General features: G+C 40.1%; 1 protein-coding gene across 1 annotated transcript; it reads right to left on the bottom strand.

Annotated features, from left to right (window-relative positions):
- Positions 1-12390: 12390 nt before the first annotated feature.
- LOC131366721 (protein kinase C-like 1) lies at positions 12391-20039 on the bottom strand. The gene is made up of 18 exons (XM_058411424.1): positions 19687-20039; positions 18903-18943; positions 18737-18802; positions 18585-18650; positions 17346-17500; positions 17067-17205; positions 16847-16909; positions 16538-16649; positions 16320-16422; positions 16134-16236; positions 15909-16049; positions 15648-15819; positions 15085-15179; positions 14914-14964; positions 14370-14748; positions 14096-14272; positions 13836-13945; positions 12391-13441 (listed from the first exon to the last, which is right to left on the bottom strand). Exons 1-17 carry the CDS (start codon positions 19844-19846, stop codon positions 13836-13838), a joined length of 2133 nt encoding a protein of 710 aa, XP_058267407.1. The 5' UTR covers positions 19847-20039; the 3' UTR covers positions 12391-13441.
- Positions 20040-25811: the final 5772 nt, after the last annotated feature.

The raw sequence follows: 25811 nt of genomic DNA, 5'->3' as shown, positions 1-25811 counted from the left end.
TTGAAAAAGAATGTTGCATGAAGAACAGGATGAGGAAGATGAAGCAATTCTTAGTCCTGAGTCTGAAATATCTGATGCTGATGACCTAGACTATGTGGAAATCCAGCTCTCCTATATGAAGAAGACTCATTTGATGACATCGAAGACTTGTCTGATGAGTCCTCTAAAGAGAAAACTGAGACCCAGTCCAATAGATTGAGTAAAAAGGGGTCTAACTGGAGCGAGCATCCCCCTATCAGGGCAGAAGAAGAAGCCACAACAACAACCTGAGGAGCTGCCCTGGACCTGCACCTGGTTCAACAGCTATTATATCAAAAGATGCCTGAGATATGTTCCTCAGTGACAACATCATTGAGGAGGCTCTGATATGCACCAACTTAGAAGGACGAAGAGTAGCAGCAGCAAAAGGGAAAGAGTGGAGAAGTATTGACAAAGAGGAATTCATGGCCTTCATTGGTTTGACTCTTCTTGCAGGGGTGGACAAGAGCTGGGATGTGGCCTTGAAGGAGCTGTTTCTGGATCTGCTGCAACATTTAATTTACAAAGTTACTATGGGGCCCATGAGATATGAGGACACCAGAAATGATCCAGTACTATAATAAACCTAAAGGAGGAGTGGACACAATGGATCAGATGGTTCACACCTGATCATGTAAGCGGAGAACCCATGGTGGCCCATGGTGCTATGGTACAATGTGCTGGATGTTGCCACCCTCAATGCCTACACCAACTTCACCGCTCAACACCCTGATTACATGGGTGATGTGACCAATGCACGACGGCTATTTATCAAGGAGCAGGTCACAGATCTTGTCATGCCACATATGAAGAGGCTCCTGGAGGGCACGCCCCTTCTAAACCATATTACAATGCAATGGCAATGGGAAGATGTGGGATCAAAACCAAACCCATCCACCACCTGACCACGGGAGGACATCAGAAGAGGAATCAAAGAGGAAGAGGTGCAGGATCTGCCCAGCTGCCAAAGACAGAAAAGTCAGCAGCTGGTGTTCCCAGTGCAACAGGCCTGTGTGCAAGGAACACAAACGTGTAGTCATTTCTGAGGCAGCTTTATGTTCTTTTATTCACATTCACTACAATTCACTACAGTTGCACTACAGATACACTACAGTTCAATTTCAGTGGTTGTCAGTGATTTGTAAATGTTCTGTGTGAAAAAGTGGCAAATAAACATATCTGAAATGTTAAATGTGTTGGTCTAAATAACTGTTAAAATGATTATTTTAACATAATTGTTGTCTTTCTTCTTCTGTTTATCATGCATGCATAGATGGGTGATTTTTGACTTGATGTAGAAACACAAACCTCAGAAAAAAGTCAAATATTAATTTTTGGTCATTGAAAAAATATTGAATATTTTGAATATTCATGGATCAGGAAATTCATAGATCAGGAAATTCATAGATCAGGGAATATTAAATGCTGAAACAAATTGATTTCAAAAGATGAAACAAAAAATACCCAGCCAAGCATGAAATAACAGGAAATGAATATGGATCATTTTAGGTCCATGTAGTGCATTAGAAGCGGTTTGCATAGCTTGTGCATCAAAGGGTTAATTTAGAAAACTTAATGAAGCTCTCTGAAACATACAAAACTCAAAAGCTCCTGGGACAGATGGCTATACAGTAGACTTTTTTATAATGTTTAAAAGGAAACTAATGCCTCTTGCTATATTTGAGGAATCATTCTCTATAGGCTGTCTCCCACACACATTCTATCAAGTGACAGTATCCATTTAACCTAAAAAAGAGAAGGACTCTCTGAACTCTGGCTCATTCCGGCCTATATGTAAAATATTGGAGACTGGAGAATGTTCTCCCTACTCTCTTAGCACAAGATCAGACTGGTTTCATTAAAAAAACAATTTTCTTTTTTTAATATACGCAGAATATAATACGAGGAATGGAATGAGGCAATTTGTGAATTCATGAATCTTCTATTTGAGCTAGACAAAGCCTTGTTCGATTTCAAGTGGTACAAAGACTTCCTTTTTCCAAGGCCAATGTCAGGAGCAGCTGGACAGTTCCCTGCCAGGCCCAGAGAGGGCGCTGGCAGGTGAACCTTGGAAGCCTGCTACTTTGTATTTTGTGCCACGCCTTTCCCATTGTTCTCCTACCCTGTTGTGTCACCTGTTCCCAATTAACCATAATGTGTAGCCCTTTAAATAGGGATCCTTGCGCACCTTTCTTTGTCGGTCATTGTTTACTGTTCAGTGATTCATGTACTATGTCCTGGTTAAAGTCATGTCTTAGTTTATGTTAAAGCTTTTGTTTGTTTCAGTTTAGTTAGTGTTATGTTAGTCTACGTGATTAGCTTAGTCTTCCCCATGTCTGTCTGTCTGTGTGAGTAAATCCAATGTGTTATTAAAACCTGGAAGGATAGTGGTGAACTATCATCCTTGAGGAAGAAATGTGGTCAGAAAAAATCTTGAACGGACGTGATCATTTAAATGTCGTAAATAAACAACAGCAGAACTCACAGCTATGTTTAAGAGTGAAATTAAGAGCATTTCCACATGAACAGTGTGAAGAGAACTTAAAGGATTGAGAATAAACTGCTGTGTAGCCTTAGGAAAAACATTTATCTGTTAGGCTAATCAATAAATAATAAATAATTCTTCAATTTGCTAGAGATAATAAAGATGGGACTATGGAGCAACAGAAAAAGGTCATGTGGTCTGATGAGTCCAGACTGTTTCAGAGTGATGGGAGCAGCAGGGTAAGAAGAGAGGCAGCTGAAGTGATGCACCACCGGTCATGTCTAGTGTCCACTGTACAAGGCTCTGGGGCCAGTGCTGTGATCTGGGGTTTCTTCAGTTGCTCAGGTCTAGGTTCAACAACATTATGTGCAAGAAAAAAAGAGGTCATGTTTTTTCATCAATGGATTTTTTCTTCCCTGATGGTACGGGGTATATTCCAAGATGACAATGTCAGGATTCATCGGGCTCAGACTGTGAAAGAAGGGTTCAGGAAACATGAGACATGGATTGGCTACAACAAAGTCCAGACTAGGGATGTAGTTATCAATTATTTTAGTAATCGTATATTCTATTATTCCCCTGATTATATATAATATTTAGATGTTCTTTACTAAAGAGGAATAATAAATATACAAGAGAAAATAGGACATGTCTCTTAAAATGAACAACTAACATTGCTGAAATTGCATACCCTAATAACAGTGAAAACCAGTGGTGGGCCGTGCATTTCACACCTAGGCCTTCACTGGTGTCCTTCCTGAATTAATCCACCTCTATACCATCATTATGACGCCACTATGGGCGTCGCTAGTCCATTTTCTACTCAGCCCTCCTAAAATCCTGCGATTCTCCATAAACTGTACACAAAATTCGTGATCGCCTCAGTCCCCTTTAAATTTCATATGAAAACGGCGGCAGACTTCGGCTCTTCCCCGTCTTTCAATGCGTTCTTCAATCCGCAGACCGCGGCATCGCAGAGCAAGGATCAGAGGGTGTGTGTGTGTGTGTGTGTGTGTGTGAGAGAGTGAGTAAGTGAGTAAGTATGAGAGAGAGGGACTTTGACTTTTGATGGTCATTTATTAAATCTAATTATTCATTCACTTTAGCAGCACATTACACAAGGGAAAGTGAATAAATAAAACGATAGATAGATGAACAAACAAACAAACAAATAAATAAATGGCACATCAAAAACCTAGTTAAAAAACTATTAAAATACACAGGAAGTTAAAAAAAAAAGTTTATCCAAACTCATGTGCAAACAGCAGTTCATCATTTAAAACAGTGCACACGGCTCCCCCATAACACCACATCAGCTGGAACTTTTCAAGGTCATTCATACTTTTATAAAAGTTGAAATCAACAAAGACCCTTGTTTTGACCAGTCTCTGAAAGATTACAGTAACATCATGTTGTGTGTTCTGTGTCACTTTGTTCTTTCTGCTGGTGTAGATGGCCAGTTTCGCCTGGCCCAGGATAAAATTGACCAGCTGACACTTGAACCTTTCTTTTCTGGTGTATTTAAAACCAAGGATAAAAACCTGTGGGGTAAAAACCGTGTTAAAACACTCAAAGACACTCGCTAAAACACTAAAAAGTGGACGAAGTCTAAAACAGTTCATAAAAGCATGAAACACTGTCTCCCTCTGTAAACAAAAAGGACACTCATGTGTGACCTCTGGGTTTAAAATACAGATAAAAGCATTAACAGAGACAATGCCATGCAGTATTCTCCACTGCAGGTCACCTGTTCTTTTAGTTAACGGTGGTTTGTACAATGTTCGCCACTCTGGCTTTACATCATCATTCAGCCCAAGGACACTGCGCCAGGGCGTGTCTGCCCTCCCGTCTAGCCATCTCTTGTTGTAAACTTTTACACACAGTTTATAGAGGCTCTTACCCGAGGCTGTGTTAAGGCCTATAGCTGTTCTTTCCCCATCTCCGAGGAGGGGACCTGAGACCTCTGACAGATTAGGTACAAGAGAAAGAACTGGATTGGGCTCACCTTCCTCAGAGCTGACCACCCCAGCGCAGTAGTCCCTGAGCTGCATGCGCTCTTCAGATGAAAGTGCTGACCTCCACCTCTGTAAAAGCTGTGCAACCACACGTACAGACTTTACCCCCAGCTTTGTTGCTACATCGTCTGAGTGAGCAAAGTCCGGTCCTGACAGTTGCACCAACTGTCGTAGTGTTACAGTCCTTGTGGAGATCAATGCTCTGGTTAAGGCTGGAGAGATCCTGCTGGTGACATCCAGCCGAGCGCCATGGATGAGAGGTTCATCGAGAAGCCAGCACAGTGACGAACCGTCTTCCTTCTGCAAACTGAACTGGTAATCCAGTTAAGCTTAGTTGCTTTGTGTCCATTAAAAACAGTGACCTGTCCAGACCCCATCCTCCCACTGTGCGTAGTATTCCGTTCGCAGCTGCTCTCCATGAGAGGTTCTCTGGGCCAGTGAGGAGCTTCTGTACATGACAAAGACGAAAGGCCACAGTCCTGCTGGACAAGTGGATAAGTCCTTGTCCGCTCTCTTCCTTGGGTAGGTATAGAATGCTTTGTGGTAACCAGTGCAGCTTGTCCCAGAAGAAGTCCACCATCATGGCCTGCAGGTCTGCTAGTAGTTTGGGAGGGGGGTCAATACAGGCCAGTCTGTGCCATAACACTGAAGCAACTAGATTATTTATAACCAAAGTTCTGCCCTTATATGACATCTTTGGAACGAGCCATTTCCATTTATTCAGACGTCCTTTTAGCTTTTCACTTATGCCTTCCCAGTTTTTCTTAACATAGCTGCTGTCTCCCAGGTACACTCCCAAATATTTAAAACCACCTGTTCTCCAGGTCAAATTATCTGGGAGACATGGTTCCCCACCTTTCCAATCCCCGACTAAAATGGCTTCACTTTTGTTCCAGTTTACTTTTGCAGAAGATATCACATTAAACTTAATTATGATGTCAGTTAAAATATCAATATCTCTTTGTTCAGTCACCATCACAACAACATCATCGGCATAGGCAGAAACACAGTATGGGGTATTGCACCTTGGTAAGACCAGAAATCTTGCTTCTTATCTGACATAGTAAAGGTTCTATGGCTAGGGCGTATAACATGCCAGACAGAGAGCAGCCCTGCCTAATACCCCTATACACTTTAAAAGGCACAGATAAACCACCGTTAACTTTCAGTACGCTCTCAATGTCGCTGTACAGCACCTGGATCATGGCCTTGAACCCGGAGTTGAACCCCCAATTCTCTAACGCCCTCCACAAATACTGGTGTTCAACCCGGTCGAAAGCCTTCCCCTGGTCTATGAAAATAAGACCAGTCTTCAGCCCCAATAGCCTAGAGACGTCCAAAATGTCACGAATTAAGTGTACATTGTCGTGGATAGACCTGCCAGGCACACAGTACGTCTGGTCAAAGTGGATGACTTGCTCCATCACCTTTCCTAGCCTTGTTGCTAATGCTTTTGAGAGCACCTTGCAGTCTGTGCAGAGTAAGGAGACAGGGCGCCAGTTCCTAAGGTCAGGACTGCTCTACGGCTACTCAGCGGCAGTCTGCCTTCGCTTATGCTCGCCTTCAACGCTTCCAGCAAGTCCTGCCCTATCACTGACCAGAAAGCCTTAAAAAACTCCACCGAAAGCCCATCGATTCCAGGTGACTGCCCATTTTGCATGCTGTTGATTGCAACCTCCAACTCATCGAGGGTCAGCTCCCTGTCCAGTTCCCTAGCTGAATCATCGGTTATTTTAGGAAGATCCCTGACAAAATCTTCCTCCACCTCCTGCACAGCTGCGAGCTCACTCCTGTACAGCTTTGAGTAAAAGCTGACTGTCTGCTTGCGAATTTCAGTGGGATCAGTTACAAGCTCCCCTGAATCTGTACGCAAAGCATGTATGAACCTTTTCTGTCCGTTTTTCTTCTCAAGACTAAAGAAGAACTTGGAAGGAGCGTCCATCCCTGTTACGCTTTTAAAGCGCGAGCGGACCAGCGCCCCCTGCACTGTTGTGTCCAACAACTCACCCAACGCATGTTTTTTCTTTTTGAGGGCCTCAATATGGCCTCGATTTCCTGTGGACTCCACCAAACCCTGGAGTTCCACTACCTCAATCTCTAGAGCTCTAAGTGATCTGGTGATGTCCTTAGTCACATTGTGAGCGTACTGTTGACAAAACATTTGAATGTGCACTTTTGCCACATCCCACCAATCTTGCAGTGATGTAAAAGTCGGCTTCTGGAGCCTAAAAGCATGCCAAAAGAAAATAAAACTCTCTCTAAAATTAATATCATCTAAAAGAGCAGCATTAAAATGCAAGTAGGCACTACGTGGCTTTACATTGCTCTTCTTAAAAGTGCACTGTACCATAAAATGATCCGAAAAGCCCACAGGATAAATAACACAGGACCTAAAAATATTCAGCTGATGTTTAAAAGTGTAAAAACGATCAAGCCTTGCTAGTGAGAGGAGGTTCTCTTTACAATGGGACCAGGTGTATTGTCTCTCCGTTTCATGAAAAGTCCTCCAAACATCACTCAGGTCATGTGTTGCGATTAACTCACACAGGCGTTTGCGAGAGGCAGCATGAGGTTCTAAATGGTTCCTATCTAAAACGTCTTCAGTGCAGTTAAAATCCCCACCAATGATTAAAACTTCACTCTGACTACAGGAACCAATGACAGTGCTTAAAATATTTAAGAACACCATTCTCTCCACACTTAGGGTGGGAGCGTACACACAAATAAAAACAAAAATCTCGTTCTCATAAAACGCCCGCACATTTAAAAGCCTGCCTTTTAAAACTTCTTCAACATCATAAGACTGTGGGCTAAAAGACGGTGAAAATAAAAGGGCAACACCACCACTAAGAGAGGTATTGTGACTTAAAAACACAAGTCCCTTCCACTCGCTCGCCCAGTCCGAGGAGTTTCCAGGATCGCTATGAGTTTCCTGCAGGAAAACAACATCCGTGCGCTTGTGTCTCACCATCTCATACGCTGCCGCTCTCTTTCTGTGGTCCCTGGCACCATTGATGTTAAGGGTTACGGCAGTGATAGCACTCATTATTAAATAATAAAATGTCACCCACATAATGCAATCAATCAGTTGGTTAAGCATTACAGAGCTCAGCAGTCTATAAAGAACCATCAGTGTTCTTCCTAAGTTTGGTCACTATGGCCTTCAGACGATAGATTTCAGTTTTTTCAAACACGCCACACCGCATTAACTTTTTAACGTCACAAACAAACTGTTCAGTGTCTGGGAAAAATTCTTCGATATTCACTGACCTTTTGCCTTTGGTGTTTTTTAAAAACGCTGATATTTCTGCTGGTGTGTAGACCGTCTCCCTTTCGTCTGACTGTGAGCACTGTGACCAACTTGAGTCCGTGGAGCCACCATCACTTTCTTCCACGTCTGACTCGTGTTTCTTAGCCTGCTTGTTGCTCCTGCTTTTAGATTTTTTCTTACGCTTAGTGGGGACTTTAAAAACAGGTTCTGCTTCCATCTCAGCATCTGTACCTCCATTATCGAGACTGTCCCGTTCCTCCACCTGGCTTATCTGCAAGTGGGGCTCGGATGTTGTTTCGCCCATCTCTTTATCACTTTTCGCAGGATCAGATGCTCCTGCTTTGTCCCTTGCGGGTTTCGCCACAGTAGCACCAGGGTTGCCTCCGCTGAGCCCGGTCTCAACCGCAGGGGGAACGGTCATGACGGGATCCAGCATGGAGGAGGCAGCAGCTATGGGCTTAACCGCAGGAGGGTCAGCTGTAACAGACTCAGCCACTGGAGAAACCGATACAGAGGGCCCATCTCCCTCAGTATCACCACTGTGAACGTTTGGCCTAGTCTGCTCAGCCTGCCTGTCTGTCGCCCCGTCTTTTTTAACCTTCTCTGGACATGCACGAACCAAGTGTCCTGTTTCACCACAGTTGAAACATTTCATGCCAGAGTCAGTAGTCACAAAAACAGTGTAGTCAAAGCCATCCACGCTAAATTTCATCGCTAAGTCCAGCTCCTCCACGCCATTATCCAGCACCATGTACACCAGTCTCCTAAAGGAAACTATCTTTGAGTTTCTTAACTCTGGTGCTTTACTGCCCATGTGGATCTTTCTTATAGGAGAGACCATTTTGCCATAGCGGGAGAGCTCTTTAGCAATGGTGTCATTCTTCAAGAAAGGAGGAACATTTGACAAAATTATTTTCTTCGATGGAGTACTGAGAGGAAGCACCGTTACCAGGGAATCATTAATGACCACTTTCTGTTTAACAATATCATTCACTTTGTTCAAAGAGTTCAGAAAAAGCACAATAGCACTGTTCATACGGGAGGCAGCTAAAATGTTGCTGTACCCTACCACCTTCCCGACCGCCAACACACACTCCTCCACGCTAACGTTACACGCAATCCTCACACCATGCTGCCGTGTGAGAGACTCGTACACGCTATCATCCACCTTCTCCATGTTCCCGGCGCAAAGCGTGCCGAAATGCCGGCTCACTCCTTGCCGAGAAACACACACCACACACGCGCCCAAACACACACACACGCACACTAACACACAAACACAGCTCCTCACAAAACACACAAACCGTACAACAACAAAAAATTAAATGAATTGCCAAAAAAGACAATAAAGTTTTGAAATCGCTCGCAAACTTGCTCACGACGCTCAACTCGCTCATTCACATCCGCGCATGCGCAGAGAGGCAGAGAGAGAGAGAGAGAGATCAGGAAGACTCGTATTTGGCTTGTTCAGTACTCAAATGTTCTACACATCTATGAAATACAGTGCAATGCTGCAATAAGTTTACCATCCTACCCTGTTAGTCAAACCTTTATTTTATTTCATTTATTTATTTATGTTACTATTATACCCTCATTGGGGGCTGAGCCCCCCTTAAATGAAAATTCTAGACTTGCCCCTAGACGCCACGGCAAGAGATACTAATCACCCGTTAAATAGCAAAGTAAAAAAGAATTAAATCTACAGTATTTCACACCTCACAAGGAATAGTCAATTTCATTACAGTTACTTTTCTCAAAAAAGACATTCTTGATGCCGTATGCAGCAAACTGCAATCTCTGGAGGAAGCAGCATCCGAAATGAGACGCTGCGAATATAGAAACAATGTGTATGGGCGGTTCGCTGCCTCCGACTACTCCAATTATCCAATCAAAGGACGGGAAATTGCTGACGTAATCATATGCCTGCTAGATGGCCCCAGTGACGCCAACTCGAAATCTGATTGGTTAAGATAACAATTTCATTGCCACTTATTTTAAGCTCCGGGCGCCTGCACTATTTATTCTGAAGGCCTTACGGCAGATTTTCACTCTGGGAACACATGATGTCAGCCACTGGCTGAAATATGATTGGATAAATACTCATCATAAATATACACTACTGGAAGCAGTGCAATTGAGAGAAAAGCTATGAAATGTAGAGAATAGATTATTGGGAATAATTTAATACACATTCATGGAAAAATATATGAAATATATTAATATGCAAGTCAGTGATTCAGATCACTGCTGTTTAGGCCAGCAGAGAAGGCCTTGCTGGCCCTGACGGTCCACCACTGGTGAAAACTAAAAACCATTTAGTGTATTTAATTGACATATTACTTTCAAAATAAATAAAAATATGAAAATTTTCATGTTATTTTCAAAAAAGGCAAACATGGTACAACCAAACACTAAGGCGTGGTAACTTGGAACAAGAACAAAAGTCCATACACATAATTTCTTAACACATTTTTCTGTAACATGAAATTAGTTATTTGGAGAATAAACTCTCTTAAATGTCTCTCTACATACTAGTGTGTGTGTGTGTGTGTGTGTAAATACTGTTTTAGCAGTGTTTAGTACTGAGTTTAGCAGGTTGTGCATCAGTAATAATGGTCCGTGGGGAAACGCAGTGCTTTAGTTACAGTAAATGGATTGTATTCGAATTACCCGACTTACTCGAGGAATCGTTTCAGCCCTAGTCCAGACCTTAACCCCATTGAGAGCATTAGGGATGTGCTGGACAATACTTTATGCAGCAGTCAGACTCTCGTACTATGTTTAGTACAGAATCCAGACTGAAATAATTCAAAAAGGTTGTTGTCACGGAGGTGTGTGTGAACCTGTACTGCAACTACTTTTTCCAATATTTTAGAAATGAAAGTAAGATTTGAAATGGGACGGAAATTATTGAGATCATTAGGATCAGCACCAGGTTTTTTAAGGATCGGAGTAATTGCAGCTTTTTTGAGAGATGATGGGACAATCCCGGAGGTTAGAGAGGAGTGAATAATTCGAGTTATGAGAGAGGAGAGTGAGGGCGTTGAGGCTTTAACCAGCTGGGTTGGTAGAGGGTCGAGCTGACGTGGAAGATTTAGACTTAATGAATTTTGAAATTTTAGATTCGGTGGGGAGTTTAAAAGAGGAGAAAAGAGTACGAGACCGGTCAGCAGATAAGCTGTGAGGAGAGCTGTGTGGATTATTTGATGAATAGGCTAGCTGTTTATGAATATTAGTGATTTTGGCATTAAAGAAGGACATAAAAGCATCACACTGAGCAGTGCAATACAGGTGGGGTGGAAGTGTCAGATGGTTTCAGAATACTTTTTACAGTGGAAAACAAGACTTTTGTGTTCTCTTCACCAGATGCAAGCATCTTATTGTAGTGAGCAGATTTAGCTGAAGTCAATGCGTTTTTATAGAGGAGCACATGCTCGCTGTACATTTCTCTGTGTACAGTAAGTCCAGTTCTTCTGTACAGGCGTTCCAGGCGACGGCCTCTGGATTTGAGCTGGAATAACGTCCAGGAGGATCTGTAGTTCAGAGTTGTAGTAAGATACCAGGTGGTCAGGGGTGGATAGATGGTCACTGCATGGAAGATTATTGTTTGCAGTGGACAAAGTAGAAGGATCGATGTTTTTAAAAGTTCCTGAAGGACATTGAGCGCTGCTGAGGAGATTTGTATAGTGGAACATTAACAGTGAATGAGATTAATTTAGACAACTCAGATGCAACACAGTCAAAAGGTGTAACACCTGAGCAACAAACAAGGTCCAGTGTGTGGCCTTTTGAGTGAGTCGGAAAATTAATGAATTGTTGTAAACCAAAGCCATCAAGGCATGACATAAAGTCCTTTGTGAGCCCATTTACAGTGTCATCCACATGAATGTTAAAATCACCAAGTAGGATAACGTTAGGAGAGAGTGTACAGAGAGAGAGGTTAAAAATGCAGAGAATTCAGATAAAAACGTGTTACAGTATTTCGGTGGTCGGTATATAACAGCGAGTATAGTCGGTGTTGACCCGCTGATTTGTAAAACAGCGGATACAATGATGTGTATGTGGTCAGAGTCAGTGGAGATGCCTTGTAAGTCGCGTCGTGGAGTATCGCGAGACCTCCCCCGCGTCCGGAAGTTCGGGGCTGCGAGATGTAAACAAACCCCGGTGGAAATGCTTGATTAAGTTCCAGAAAGTCGTTTTGTTGTTGCCAAGTCTCGACCAAATAAAAGAAGTCGAACTTAAATTATGTCTCATTTAATTCATTCTATTGATTGTAATGTTACAGGTGACAATACTAATTAATTCAGTTCAATTCAATTGAAGAGCTTTATTGTCATATGTACTAGTACAATAAAAAATTCTTACTTTGTGGTGATAAAGTGTCTGTGTAAAGTCTAGTGTTTAAATTGTCCATGATTATCCGTTTAGCAGTGTTTCTGCCACTACTGTTTACTTCACATTCATTTAACATCATTTCACTTCAGTACAAAAAGATCAGTATTTGTGTTTGAAGATGGCGTCATGTACAAATCCACTGGTAAATATTAGGTTCTAGTACATAACACAGAGATGGAGTTAAACACCGTATTGCCATAGGGGACAGGAGGCTCTATATGAGTGATTTCATTTTCATCATTTTGACTATGAACCCTAGATTTTAGTTTTAATCTAAATAAAGTGCTAATTCCACAGTCAGTAGAAAACAAGTCTTTCTTTTCTAGGAGGAAAAAGTCTCAGATTGTTTCTAGAGTTACATTTCAACCCCAACATTCATCAGAAACATTCAGAAAAACTGGGAATGATCACAATGACACTTCAAATATGAGCTAAGAAATTTTTATTAGGATTTAATTAATAATGCAATAAAATATATAGAACAAATAGAACTACTATTAAAGATGTAAAGCTATAATAAAAGGTTATTGATAAAAAGTATATTGAACAGATAAGTCTATTAAAAATACAAAAATACAACAAAAACTTAAATGTCTAATAAATAGTATTGTATAGAAAAATCTTAAACCTATAATAAAGATAAATGTCTTAAGTAATCTATATAATAAAAAGTTAAACTAAACATGGCGGAGCTGCAGATGTTGATGTCGTCCGTTGGTCAGAGAGCACTAACAGGTGTTGATGTTAGAGGCCAGCGATGTTGTGTACAGCTGCTCAGGGAGAGAAGAAAAGACAGGTTTAAATCTGCAGAAAATAAAAGACAGTAATAAGTATTTACTTACCTGTGGAGATCTTGAGCAAGTGGAGAGAGAAAGAAAGGGAAAGAAAAGAGATGTGTTTAAAGTATGACCAGGACATTTATTACTTTATTCAAATTTTGGGCGTTGCTTAATCTTATAAATTAGTTACAAGTAATCTATCATTAAACAAAATGGAGAGCAAAAGCAGTTCTACAAATGAATGGGCAAAGTGCAGAGTTTAATCTTAGTTTTATATTCTAATGACCACTGAATAGCCAACAACAGATTTCCTAAAATGTCCTGATCACTCTTTAACTTGGCTGAGACAGAGAGGTGTGTGTGTGTGTGTGTGTGTGTGTGTGTTAGAAGAGTGTTGCTCAGACTCCCTTCATGGCCTTCAGCATCTCCTGGACATGCTCCTTCACGAGGCGTAACACCACAGTGGACATCCAAATGGCTAAATAAGAAAATGGAACATTTATTCAACAATATATTTGTTTATATATACATCTATATACACATTTGTTTATTCTTTTCTATAGATACTGCAAAAAGAATTAAACTAACCTGTTCAGCATATTTGTTAGCATCATTTTGAGCTTAACATTTCTATAGCCACAGATTACTTTGTGTGTTAATGGGGTTTTATTTTTACTTCCCTCATTAAAAACTGTTTCATAAAGAATAATCTATTTTATTTTTAATCTCTATGTGGTTATATTTGTGTAATCTCATATAATCAGATGAGCACACCAATCTCTGTTACAGAGCAGTACAAGCCATGTAATCTAGACTATTATAGCATGTTTTTGCTCTATATATTAAGGTCTATTCTCTTCTCACTGTCTCACCTAAACATTCTTCTGAGGTTCCTCAAACCATCTGTGGCTGAGGATTTCCTCGAACGTTGGGCGCGAGTGAGGATATAGCGCCAGACAACACAGGATCAGGTCACGGCAACCTGTGTGTAGTGATGAGAGAGACGTTTAGTCAGAAATTCTAGATTAAAGATTTTTTTGGAAAATCTATTAATGTGATTCATTTATTTTGTAACGCAAGTTTTCGTACGTTACTATACATGTCTAAACTTGATGGGTTTGGACTTTCTCACCTTCAGACAGGTCGTGAGCGAAGTGCAAGTCCCGGGCAATGATGTCGTCTTCGCACTGGAAGGGCAGGTCTCCACACATCATCTCGAACAGTAGAACTCCCAGACTCCAGACGGTAGCAGGAACACCTAAATACTCGCCCTCACATAACCACTCAGGTGGGGAGTAAGCTGTAGTTCCTGAGTGAAAAAGACAGAAGGAGCACTGTCAGCAACGTCACAAAAATGGGTCTCCACTGCATTTTTTCATTCTTTCCAATATCTATGATGTGCTTGCCTGCATAATATCTGTAGGGGATGTCCTGCAGCAAATCACCACAGCCAAAGTCTATCAGCTTCAGCTGCAGTGTGTCGGTGTTGATGAGTATATTCTCTGGCTTGATGTCCCGGTGCAGGACACCACAGTCAGAGCAGTGGTGAGCGGCCTGAACCACCTGACGCATGATGCGTTGTGCCAGTGGTTCTGACAGTCGGCCTTTGTGACCTTTCAGGAATTTTAGGAGGTCTGTGCAGGGGCTGGGTCGCTCCAAGATCAAGATGTAACAGTCGGACATCTCGAACCACTCGATCAGCTGTAAGACATTCTCATGGTGACAGGGCTTGGACACCATTTGCATTAATGCAACCTCCAGAGGAAGGCTGTGTGTCTCTCCAGGCTGAAATATAAACAGATACACTTAGCATGGGTGTGGAGTGATTACATCGAAATTCTGGTAAACAGAAATGTTACAGTAAAAAGGCTTGGATTAGTAATGACTTAGGTGTCTATTATGAATTATTCATTCTGTGCAAAATCTGAGAAGTAAAGGAAGTTTACTTACAATGGTGATGAAAGCTTCGTTCATCTCCATTCCCACATATTTAATGGCAACCTGTTCACATATACAACACATAATTACGTTCTTATAGAAAATCTGACCAAGACATATATAGTCCACAAGTTGTGATGTGTTGATTAGTGCAAATTAACTGTAGATGTGCAGTCCTGTTACCTGTTTTCCATCAGCCTTTCGGACTCCTGCACAGACACTCCCGAAGCCTCCTTCACCCAGCAGCTCTCCCGGAGTGTACAGGGACTCAAACACCTCTGTTAAATAAATAAACAATCATTCAGGAACAAATAAGAAGTGTGTTGTCAATGTCTCAGAGTATAGTAAGGTACCTTAAAGATGAGTACTTGCTAAAACACACAATTTAAATTTTACAGCTTACACATTTAAGCTTACACAGTCTGCATATTTAATGTCTCTTAACTTTGCTGCGGTTTTGAAAAATCGACCTGAAATCATCTTTTCAGCTTCCTAAGCTCTGATCCCTTCTGTCCCAAAGTCTAATGCACACTTTATGTAAATATGACCATATTCAATTCAAACCTTTTAATAATCCTTTTCAGTCAAGTATATGAACTGATCAGACTGTTGGGTCCAGTGTAATGTGTTAAAGATCTGACAGACATGTGCTACAAATCTTCACTGTTCTTTAAATCATTACTGTAAATTCTTTTCTGTGTGATTCTTTAAGTTCAGTTTTATGTCCAAATGTTGGATGACCATACCCCATGGTGTAATGTGGCCTTCCCGACGTGGACGCTGGAGAGTGAACATCTCGCTAGTCATAAGGCCACATTCGGAGTTCCTCAGCTTAAACTCTTCGTCGGCGTACAGTTGACGAAGGTTTAGGAGCCATTCTGGTTCTTCTCCCTTTCCTTGCTGTAGCTTCTCAGACAGCTACGAGACAGATAGGGAAAGTAAACTGACTAAATATTCTACATATAAAACCTTGGAACCATTTTACAAGTATTGATAATGGTATTTACCGCAATGGTCATTTCCATCGTGGTCTTCGTGATTAATAGTGGAAACCTAGCAATTGCTGTAGCAATGGTCTCACAGTACTCCAAGGCTTGGTCGAAAAGGCCAAACTCCGCTAGCTTGCTGGCGTGATAGCACTTGAAGATCTAAGACAGACAGAGTCACTCCATCTTAGCAAACAGGTAAAATTTGACTGAGGTAAAAAGAATATTAAAAAGAGAAAGTCTAACCTGGAAATTTGGCTGGGGAAGCCCTGTGGCCAGGGAGCATACATATTCATACACCTCAGAACGTTGGATTGCTTCCCTCATGGCTGATTGGCTGATTGGCAGACTGTACAAAGAGAAAAGCGTCTTAGCAGCAAGTCTGAAAAATAATCATACACATGCGCTCTCACACAAACACACACCCAATACCTGTTACAGCCAATAAGCTCAAAGCTGGGGCTCTGTAAAATCTGCAGCTCCTCCATTGCAGCGATGAAGCACAGCTGTGCAGCATACCACAGTCCTCTGGAGTCTGCAGATGAAACACCAAACATGCAGGTAAGGATTTGGGTCCGTGCAACAGGCCAGATTTCATGATCTAATTACAACATGTGAAGTTCCTAAAATATTGTTTATGTTATCCATACCAAGGTCCTCTCCCATTTGAGTCAAGGCATCCAAAATCTCATCATCTGGGTCGGCAGAGCACAAAAGTTCCGCCAGCTGAAGACACCAGCTGTCTTGGTTGTTAACTTCTCCCTGTATATGGATTTGGCACATTAGACAGCAAAAAATAAAGCAAAAACAACACAAAAATACAAAACACAATAACAGCATACAAAGTAGACAGATGGTGATGCTGATGTCTTCATAAACAAAGGTATGGCTAATATAACATATTACACATTACAACATGAAATTACAAGTTTAAAAAGACATTAAAAATAAAACGGTACCCTTTTCTTCAGAAGCCTGTAGCTCTTGAAAAGGACAGTGGCGATGTCTGCCAGCGGTGCTTTCTGTAGAAGAAACATCCTTAACTTCAATAGCTACTCTAGGCTAGGTATATTTATTCATTCTGACAAATTTAGCTTATTTGCAGAATAAATCTCTTGCTGCTTTTATCATGAATAATTTTGCTGTAACATTCAATACACAATCAACTAAAACACTTACTCCATTTTTGCTGCAACGCAGCTCCATCATCTGCCAGAAGAAATAGGCCTCCTTCTGGTCAGGTTCCTCCACCTTTTGTAGGCACTCCTCGGACTTCCTCTTGATGAAACGCAGCACGTCATCCATCTGGATCTTACTTCTGTAATAGACGGATATAGATTATTGAACATACACTTTGACCAGCTGATGATATGTTTCCAAACATTACTGCTGAATGTTCAGTGTGTGTGTGTGTGTGTGTGTGTGTGTGTTATCTGAGAGGAGAAAAAAAGGCCTCACCTCATCAGCGGGCCAGGAAAACAGATGTTCTCCCCATCAGGCAGGTAGGTGTCATCACCTTGTAAGAGGCTGCTTTCTCTCTCGTGATGGGGCATATGAACAACAGGGTTGCTCTGCATTTCCTCGTCCATTGTGGCCATCATTTCTGTTAATAACTGTGGAACACCATAAATACAGTACATCTGGTTATTTATTTATTTTTATATAATTCAGCTTGTGTTTAAATTATTTTGTCTCTGGACAAATTCATCAGACTCGCAGACGATATTTGCTTGTCATTTGCTTAAAATAAAAGTTCTCCCACTGGAAAAAAATGATATGTTAATTCATCATTGATGGGAGTGTCAGGACATAAAAAGTCTTTCTGATGTGTAATTTCAATATAAAACAATTTAATTGAATAGCTGTTAGGGGATAGACACCGATCAGCCATAACATTATGAGCACTGCCAGGTGAAGTGAATAACACTGATCGTCACTGAGTATTCCGTGATGGCTGTGGCCTCTTTCAACAGGATAATGCACCGTGCCACAAAGCAAAAATGCTTCAGGAATGGTTCAATGAGCACAACAACAAGTTTGGTGTTGACTTGGCCTCCAAATTCCCCAGATCTCAGTCTAATCGAGCTTTTGTAGGATGTGCCGGACAAACAAGTCCGATCCATGGAGGCCCCACCTCGCAACTGACAGGACTTAAAGGATGTGCTGCTAACATCTTGGTGCCAGATACCACAGCACACCTTCAGGGATCTCGTGGAGTCCATGCCAAAAGGGGGTCCAACATAATATTAGGCAGGTGGTCATAAAGTTATGCCTGATCGGTGGAATTTTGCATTGAAAACGTGTACAGCTCATTACAGGTCGAACACAAAATATGCCTCATAGAGCATACGTGTGTATTCTACTTTGGTTGTAGTACGTTTGATAAGCAGCTGCACGCCTCTTTTTCGCTGAATCTGTAACACCGTAACTTCACGAATAAAAAAGAGATACAAGCTGATATGAGATATGAGTTCATAGAGTTCACTGCATGTGAGAGTTAAATGTAAATTACTGTACACTAACTCAAACATTCAGAGTGGCTACAAGCGTCGTCTTTAAAAGAAATTCCCAAGAGGAGGATTATCCAGTGAGAATTACTTCAGATTTGGATTTACAAGCATGGACAGTGACAAGGCCAAACAAAAACAAAAAGGTTGGGAAACATTTCACTGAAAAATGTCTGAAATATAAAATTACCAGAATGACAGCGGACTTCTCCGGGTCAAGGCTGGTGCGCTGGAGCTGGATATTTATCTCAGAGACCTGAATGAAGCACAAAGATTAAAATTTGCTGTTTCAGCCAAAAGCATCTAAAGAATACACTAAAAATAACAGAAATATAAAATTACCAGGGCATCAGCTGACATCTGAGGATCGTGTTCAGTGCAAAGGAGCAGGACGCTTGGATCAGTGACCTTAATACACACACACACACCAGTTAAAAATGAAAAACTAATATATTTGATAATGTAGTATATAATATATTAAGCCTAGTCCTTTTTTCCTGACACATACCTCGGTGGTCTCTGCTTCCTCCACAACATCAACACTAGATCCTGTAAAACATTTGACACATTTAACCACATCAGTATGTCACGGAGATGACAAATTTCATCAGTGGAAACTGATATTCATGTAGGAAAGAAAATATTTCAAGAAGACACTCTCTCATCCCCTTCATGTCTTTAATCAGAGTGTTATATTAGTGATCAGTAAGGAGAAACGAGTCTTATTGAAGAGGAAGGGAAATAAAAAGGCGAGTTGGTGAGGGACTGACTCTTTACAGCTGCTACAATGATGCGCTAACAGGAACTCACTCATTACCACAACATTCACTCTAACTATTAACACATCAGAAGAAACAATGCCGAGACCAAGAAGAGAAATAAAACACTTCAATAATAATAATAATAATAATAATAATAATAATAATAATAATAATAATAATCCCGGTGCTAACAGTAACTCCGCCCTGTACTTGATTATTTTCTAGAACTTCAAGACTATTTCTAAAAGTCTAAAAGTCATAATGTTGTGCCTCGAAATGTTTTAATCCACACAATAATCACTTTTATACTTTAAAATGCTCTTGATATGAGCCAATTAGCATCGCCGGCTAATGTTAGCTCAGTCACGCGCCTTAGCTTTCGGCTAGCTCCGTTAGCTAAACTACACAGGAGATATGATCCTGTTTGTCCTCTGTACCGATTAAAGTCATTCATTTTCCACACACACTCTCTTTGTACTTTCTAAAGCGATTAGAAAAACACAGACTAAGTAAAAAGTGAGCTTTTCTCACCGTGAGCAGCTTGATCTTCAGCAGCTTGAAGATCGCTGCTCCTCTTCAGCCAGCGATACGCGCAGTATCCCGCGGTGGTGAGCGCGAGCATCCCGGCGGCGCAGGCCAGTCCCCGGCCTGTCCATCTACCTAGAAGGGGAAAATACTTACCTACATCCATAGTTTAAATCCAAGAAAATCTGCTGTTAGTCTGTGAAATAGCTCAGGTAATCCGCAGTGTCGCTGTGTGGGTCGTTTTCGTTTGAAATCTCTGTTAGGAGCCTTCAAGATGACGCAAGCACGCGCTCTGGGCTTTTAAATTAAAACAACAACAAGGGGCGGGACTTTCAAAAAAACAACAACATGGCGCGTTATATTCTTAATATTTTATTTCAGCATTAACTGAGGTTATAATGCATGATGAATGTGTTTCAATAAAATCTGATAATAAATGGTTAATAAATACACTTTCCTGTCTTAACAGCTTGTCATATTCACTTATATCAGGAGGCAGTAGAGGGCGCCGCTGTGATTTGTATACCGACACGTCAATTCCTCCGCCATGTTGGAAGGGTCGACGTTCTGTTGGAAACCAGCGGAGGTGTTATATGCAGTATATGGTCGACCCTCATAAAATCATGCTGTAACTCGCTTTGTTTTTAGATTAGTTTTTCTCTTAACAGCTAGGTTTTAATTACAGCAGGATTTATCTGCTTAGTTATTTTAGCTCTCAGACTTCTCAGAGGCCTGAGCCCAACCACTAAAAAACAACACCTAAACTCAATCATTTGAAGGGGTGTCCCAAAACCTTTGGCAATATTGTGTATTTCAAACAGTAAGAGTGAGTTCAGCTTCCCAAAAAGAAAGCTGCACGTTTAATGTAACTTAATTCCACAATATATTTTTAAATCTTCATTTAAATAGTTTAAAGTAGCTCACAGAAGAGCTAGTAAACAATAGTCAAATCCCATTGCACAATTATATTTCATATTCGACTGCACCTCTCATTTTTTCATTTTTGGCCTAGGATGATTTTTCTGTCGTTTTCTTACTACAAATGAGTAATAGCCAGAAATGAACTTGATCTTGTATAATAGTTTCAAAAATATGGATATTTTAAATGTCCAACACACAGGAGAGAATATACATCTATAGTATACATTCATTTCATATTTGAACAGATTTCATTTTATCTTCAATACTGAGCAAGAGTGTTAAAATCGAATACAATATATAAACAATAATAAACCTACAAATCTTGTTAAGTATGTTTACAAAACATCTTAAGAATCAGTGGGATAAGGTGGACTAGGAAATTTAGAGCATTACTTTTTTTTTTTTTTACAAAACCCTTTTAGGATTTACTTGAGAAAATCCTCATAACGATGTGCACTAGCACTTTTTAAGTAAATATTTCTGCTGTAATAACAAGTACAACTCATTTAGGAGTATCAAGTAAAATGTACATACCACTAAACATAATATTCATAAATATCTCAAGTAATACTTAATTATATTTGAATCATAAGTTCTGTTTAATTAAGTAGTTAATTCTTTACAGACAGAAACATCACTTTCATCAATGTATGATGTAATCATTTTCTCTCTGAACTTAATATACTTTTAAGACAAATCACACACACACACACACACACACACTGCAATTTTCTTTATTTGTTAACATTAAACAGTAATTATTCACTAGTTGCTACAAGATGAGACATGATTTGGAGTGTTCCAGTAGCGGAGAGTGTACTTTCAATGGCGAAAGCATTTAAGACAGCAACTTGAAAGCTTTGGGGACAGCTTAATCCCATCCACTTCTAGAAAAAGTTTCTGAAACATCTCATAAGTGTTGCACAAGGTTGAGGGGTATGCAAGGTGTAGGCCATAAATCAGCCACATAAGCAGCGTGCAAGCTTTAGCAGTACAGTCGTTTCCTAGAAACATCTCCTTACCTTCAGGAAGGATGAATACATGAAGGATGAATACAGAATCCTCTCCACCTGCACCATAGATGACCAGGATCTTGAGGATGTGTTGAGTGGCGTCACTTAGGCTGTGTTCCTGCACATGAATTTAAAAATAAATTTGTATGCAGATTAAAAAAATAATAATATTAATAATAATAATAATAATAATAATAATAATGCTTGAATCATTTGAAGTGACTTCAAACACAAATTATGTACTAAAAACAACATCATTAATTATGATTATGTTTAATCTCCAAAAAGTTGCGATAGAGCAACAAAAGGCAGGAAAAGTAAGTGTTACTACAGAAACAGCTGGAGCAACATTTTGCAGATGATTAGGTTAATCGGCAACAGGTCAGTAACATGATTGGGTATAAAAAGAGTATCTTAGAGAGGCAAAGTCTCTCAGAAGTAAAGATGGGCAGGGTTTCACCAATCTGCAAAACATCTGTGTCTGTAAATTGTGGAACAATGTCAGAATAACGCTAATCAGTGTAAAAGTGTGAAGACTTACATCATATATATCATAGATATCATCAAAAGATTTGCAAAGGGACAAGAGTGAAACATTGGTATGGATTAAAAGGGTTAAGCCTGTAATATGTTTCATTACATGATTAATATGTATTAGTTGGCAACAAGTTATTTAACCCTAACAGAGATTGCTGAAACTGCTAAAATTGTGTTAAGAACTGTCCTAAGTTGTTTTTTTGCTTCTTGTTTGTGGAGCTGTTTGGTGGTGGCTGGGGATCAGTGTGTTTGTTTGACATTCCAACTTGTTCATGTTACTTGTGCTATTGTGTATGTTATGCCCTGAGAAAAACAGGGAGAAATAATCACGAGTGATGCTGCGATGTTTACTCAATGAGAACATTTACTCGTAAGAGGAAACTCTCGTGATTCCGCCTGAGAAAGTGAATCGAGACATAGGTAGTCGATCCCAGGCTAATGGATCAGACCTCTTTTGCCGATCACCGCCTATTCGAACTTCCTCGTAAATAACCAAATAAACAATGAATTAATCGACCCTTTTCCCCATTCCATTTCCACCTCTTTCAAATACAATTAGTGTTGCAACAAAATTACTTTGTACATTAACCAAAATATTGAACAAAGAAATATGGCTCCGTATATTGAACAGGATTATCACTGTATTAACTTTGTCTTAATGTTAATGTCTGCTGGATAGTGTAATTGATACAATGAATACTACCCGTTACATGTACAGTTGTTAAAAACATCTCAGAAGGAGGCTGGCATCAGTGTTTCACCCATTAAGCAATGCTGTAAACCTGGGACATAGCAGATCACTTACAGTGAACATTGCGAGCTGGAATGTGAAAGGGGTTAACCATATCATTAAGTGCAGTTAGATCCTTACCCATCTAAAGAGACTAGTGACAGGCAAATATATCATTTCTTCAAAAAAACTCACTTAATATCAGCTGATCATTATAAACTACAAAAATCTTGAGTGGGGCAAATGTACAGAGATCCAGAGGGACTGTGATTCTTATTAGATAAACACACCATTCTGTGTAAGTAATGTCCAAACTGATGAAAGGGTAGATTTGTAATAGCAACTGGTTCATTAGATAGATAGATAGATAGATAGATAGATAGATAGATAGATAGATAGATATAGATAGAACTTTATTTTCATTGCAAAGTACAGGTACATAGCAACAAAATGCTGTTTAGCATCTACCAGAAGTGCAAATAGTAGAAATTGTGCAAATGAACAAGTGCAGATAAATATGTAAATATTTATTATTTAAGTATGTGCAGGTAGTATTTACAGCAGATAAAGTGACAGGTGTAATTATAATTGTGCTAAAAATGTGTGCATTATGTACAATGTATGTACAACAGTAACATAATATTCAGTGAATATACAGATAGTATGTGGTACGTATAAATATAGTATATATAAATGTATATAAATAGATAGATAAAAAACTAGGTGTAATCTATGAAATGGACAATATGTACATTAATTATATTACACAGTGAGAAAATAGAATTATACCAGAATGTACAACAATGTATAACAGTGAAAAATATTATATTAACAGAATGTACAGGGTGGAGCATTATATAATGTTCCCCTGATATTAGCCAATATTTATGTCCCTAATTGGGACTATGTATCATTTATAAAAATCTTCTTAACCAATTTTTCCAATTTGACTACACCTAAACTAATCCTAGGAGGAGATTTTAACTGTGTGCTCCACCCCAATATGGATCGGTCTTCAAAAACACCCTACATCACTTCTCAAAGTCTGGACTCTGGTGAATAAAAGTCTGGATTTCCTACTTTGATAAACGCATGTCAAACTTATAAATCATTTGTTTAGTTTTTTTTTACATGTCTTTTTGAAGATGTTCCAAAATGAAAGCGAAGGCGAGATATTAAAAGTTTTCCTGCGTGACATTGTTGACATGACATCTAGTGAGTGTATGACGTTTGACGTAATCGGGCGACACTTCAACCAGGAGGACAGAGGTACTTGCCCATGACTTAGTTAAGCAGTTAACTGATGATATCTAAGATGAACCCTGTCTTTCACTTGTGGTGGATGAGTCAACAGATGGCACAGACCAAGCCCAGCTATGTGTGTTTGTCAGATACTTCAGCAAGGGGACATTCTGTGAAGACTTAATGGGCTTTACTCCACTCTGTAACACTAGAGGAGAGGACATCTATAAAGCTATCATGCAGATCTTAATGAAAAGGGAATTGATGTCAAGAATGTTGTGACCATCGCTACTGATGGTGCTCCGGCCATGATAGGGAAGATGAAGGGAGCTGTTTAAAGTTTGAAAGAAGAGCACTCAGACCTGCTGACATACTACTGTATAATACACCAGTCCATGCTGTGTGCTAGCCTCAGACAAGAATATTCAGACGTCATGGAAACTATAATGAAGTTTGTGAACTTCTGCGGGCTTTCCTGACCGAGGTGAGAATTAATGCAACTTTTTACTTTTACTGTGTTTTTGTGTGAGTGGGTCAATGGGGGATTATGTGGTGACCACACACACAGACTGCACACATAAAATATTGCTTTATAGCTAAAGCACTTAAATCTTTAACAATTTTACTCAATGGGAAAAGAAGGCGTAAATTAATACTCAATCAGGGAAATGCTGAATATGTGCCCACTCTAAACACCTGACTGATGATAGGTCAACCTTTATTTCACAAATGTTTTTATGCATATAATCATTTTCAATGGTCAATAAAATGTAGGAGAAAATGATGTTATATGCATTTGGAAGTATTAACAGTTGTCCTCAAAATCTACTTACAACAGACTTAAACCATTTACATTTACAGCATTTACAATGTGTTTGTGTTCACTTTATGAATATTTATGCAACACAAATGATCTTGTATTTATTTATTTATTCTAATTTTTTTCTTTCTCTTACCAGGTAAATGCTACTTATGATCACTTACTCCTCCATAACAATGTCAGGTGGCTGAGTTAGGGAAGAGTCTTGGAGAGGTTTTGGGTCATCAGGAAAGATTTGGAGATGTTTTTGTCCCAGCAGAAGAATGTCAAAGCCAGGCATTACTAGGATTTTCTGAGGAATGATGATAGCATGGAGCTTGTGGCCTTTTTAGTGGACATAACATCTCAGCTAAGTGAACTGAATCAGAGGCTCCAGGGCCAAGGCAACACAGTGTGCTCCTTTGAAAGGTGGCTGAAGATCTTTAAGAGTGACACCACAGGGCCACATATCCACTTTCCAACTCTTCTCCAGCAGCACTTTGAGGGCTTCAGTGTAGGCAGACTAGTGCTGCTCTGCATTCCATCTCCATTCCTGGTCAAGAATGTTGTGGAGTTTTCAAAAGAAACAAGAGCATCTTCCCATGAGCAAGCATGGCATCTCTGCAGACTGAAGTCTGGGTCGACCTATCAGTACGAGTCTGTATTCTCAGCAACGAATGTTGTGAAGAACTCATACTGCAGCAGCTTGATTAATTAACATTTAGGCCAGTGTCCCCGTCTAGCAACCACTCCTTTTGTGCCGTGGTTTAGGCAGCTGATGGAAGACAAACAGAGCTTTTTCTCACATTAGACTGCTCTCTATTATGTTATTTTTAACCTGCCTCTTGTTGTGTTTTGTTCATAACAAATGTGGACACTTCATTTAATC

This window comes from Hemibagrus wyckioides, linkage group LG16, assembly GCF_019097595.1.
Source record: "Hemibagrus wyckioides isolate EC202008001 linkage group LG16, SWU_Hwy_1.0, whole genome shotgun sequence".
Taxonomy (NCBI): domain Eukaryota; kingdom Metazoa; phylum Chordata; class Actinopteri; order Siluriformes; family Bagridae; genus Hemibagrus; species Hemibagrus wyckioides.
This window is presented reverse-complemented; position numbering and strand designations above follow the sequence as displayed.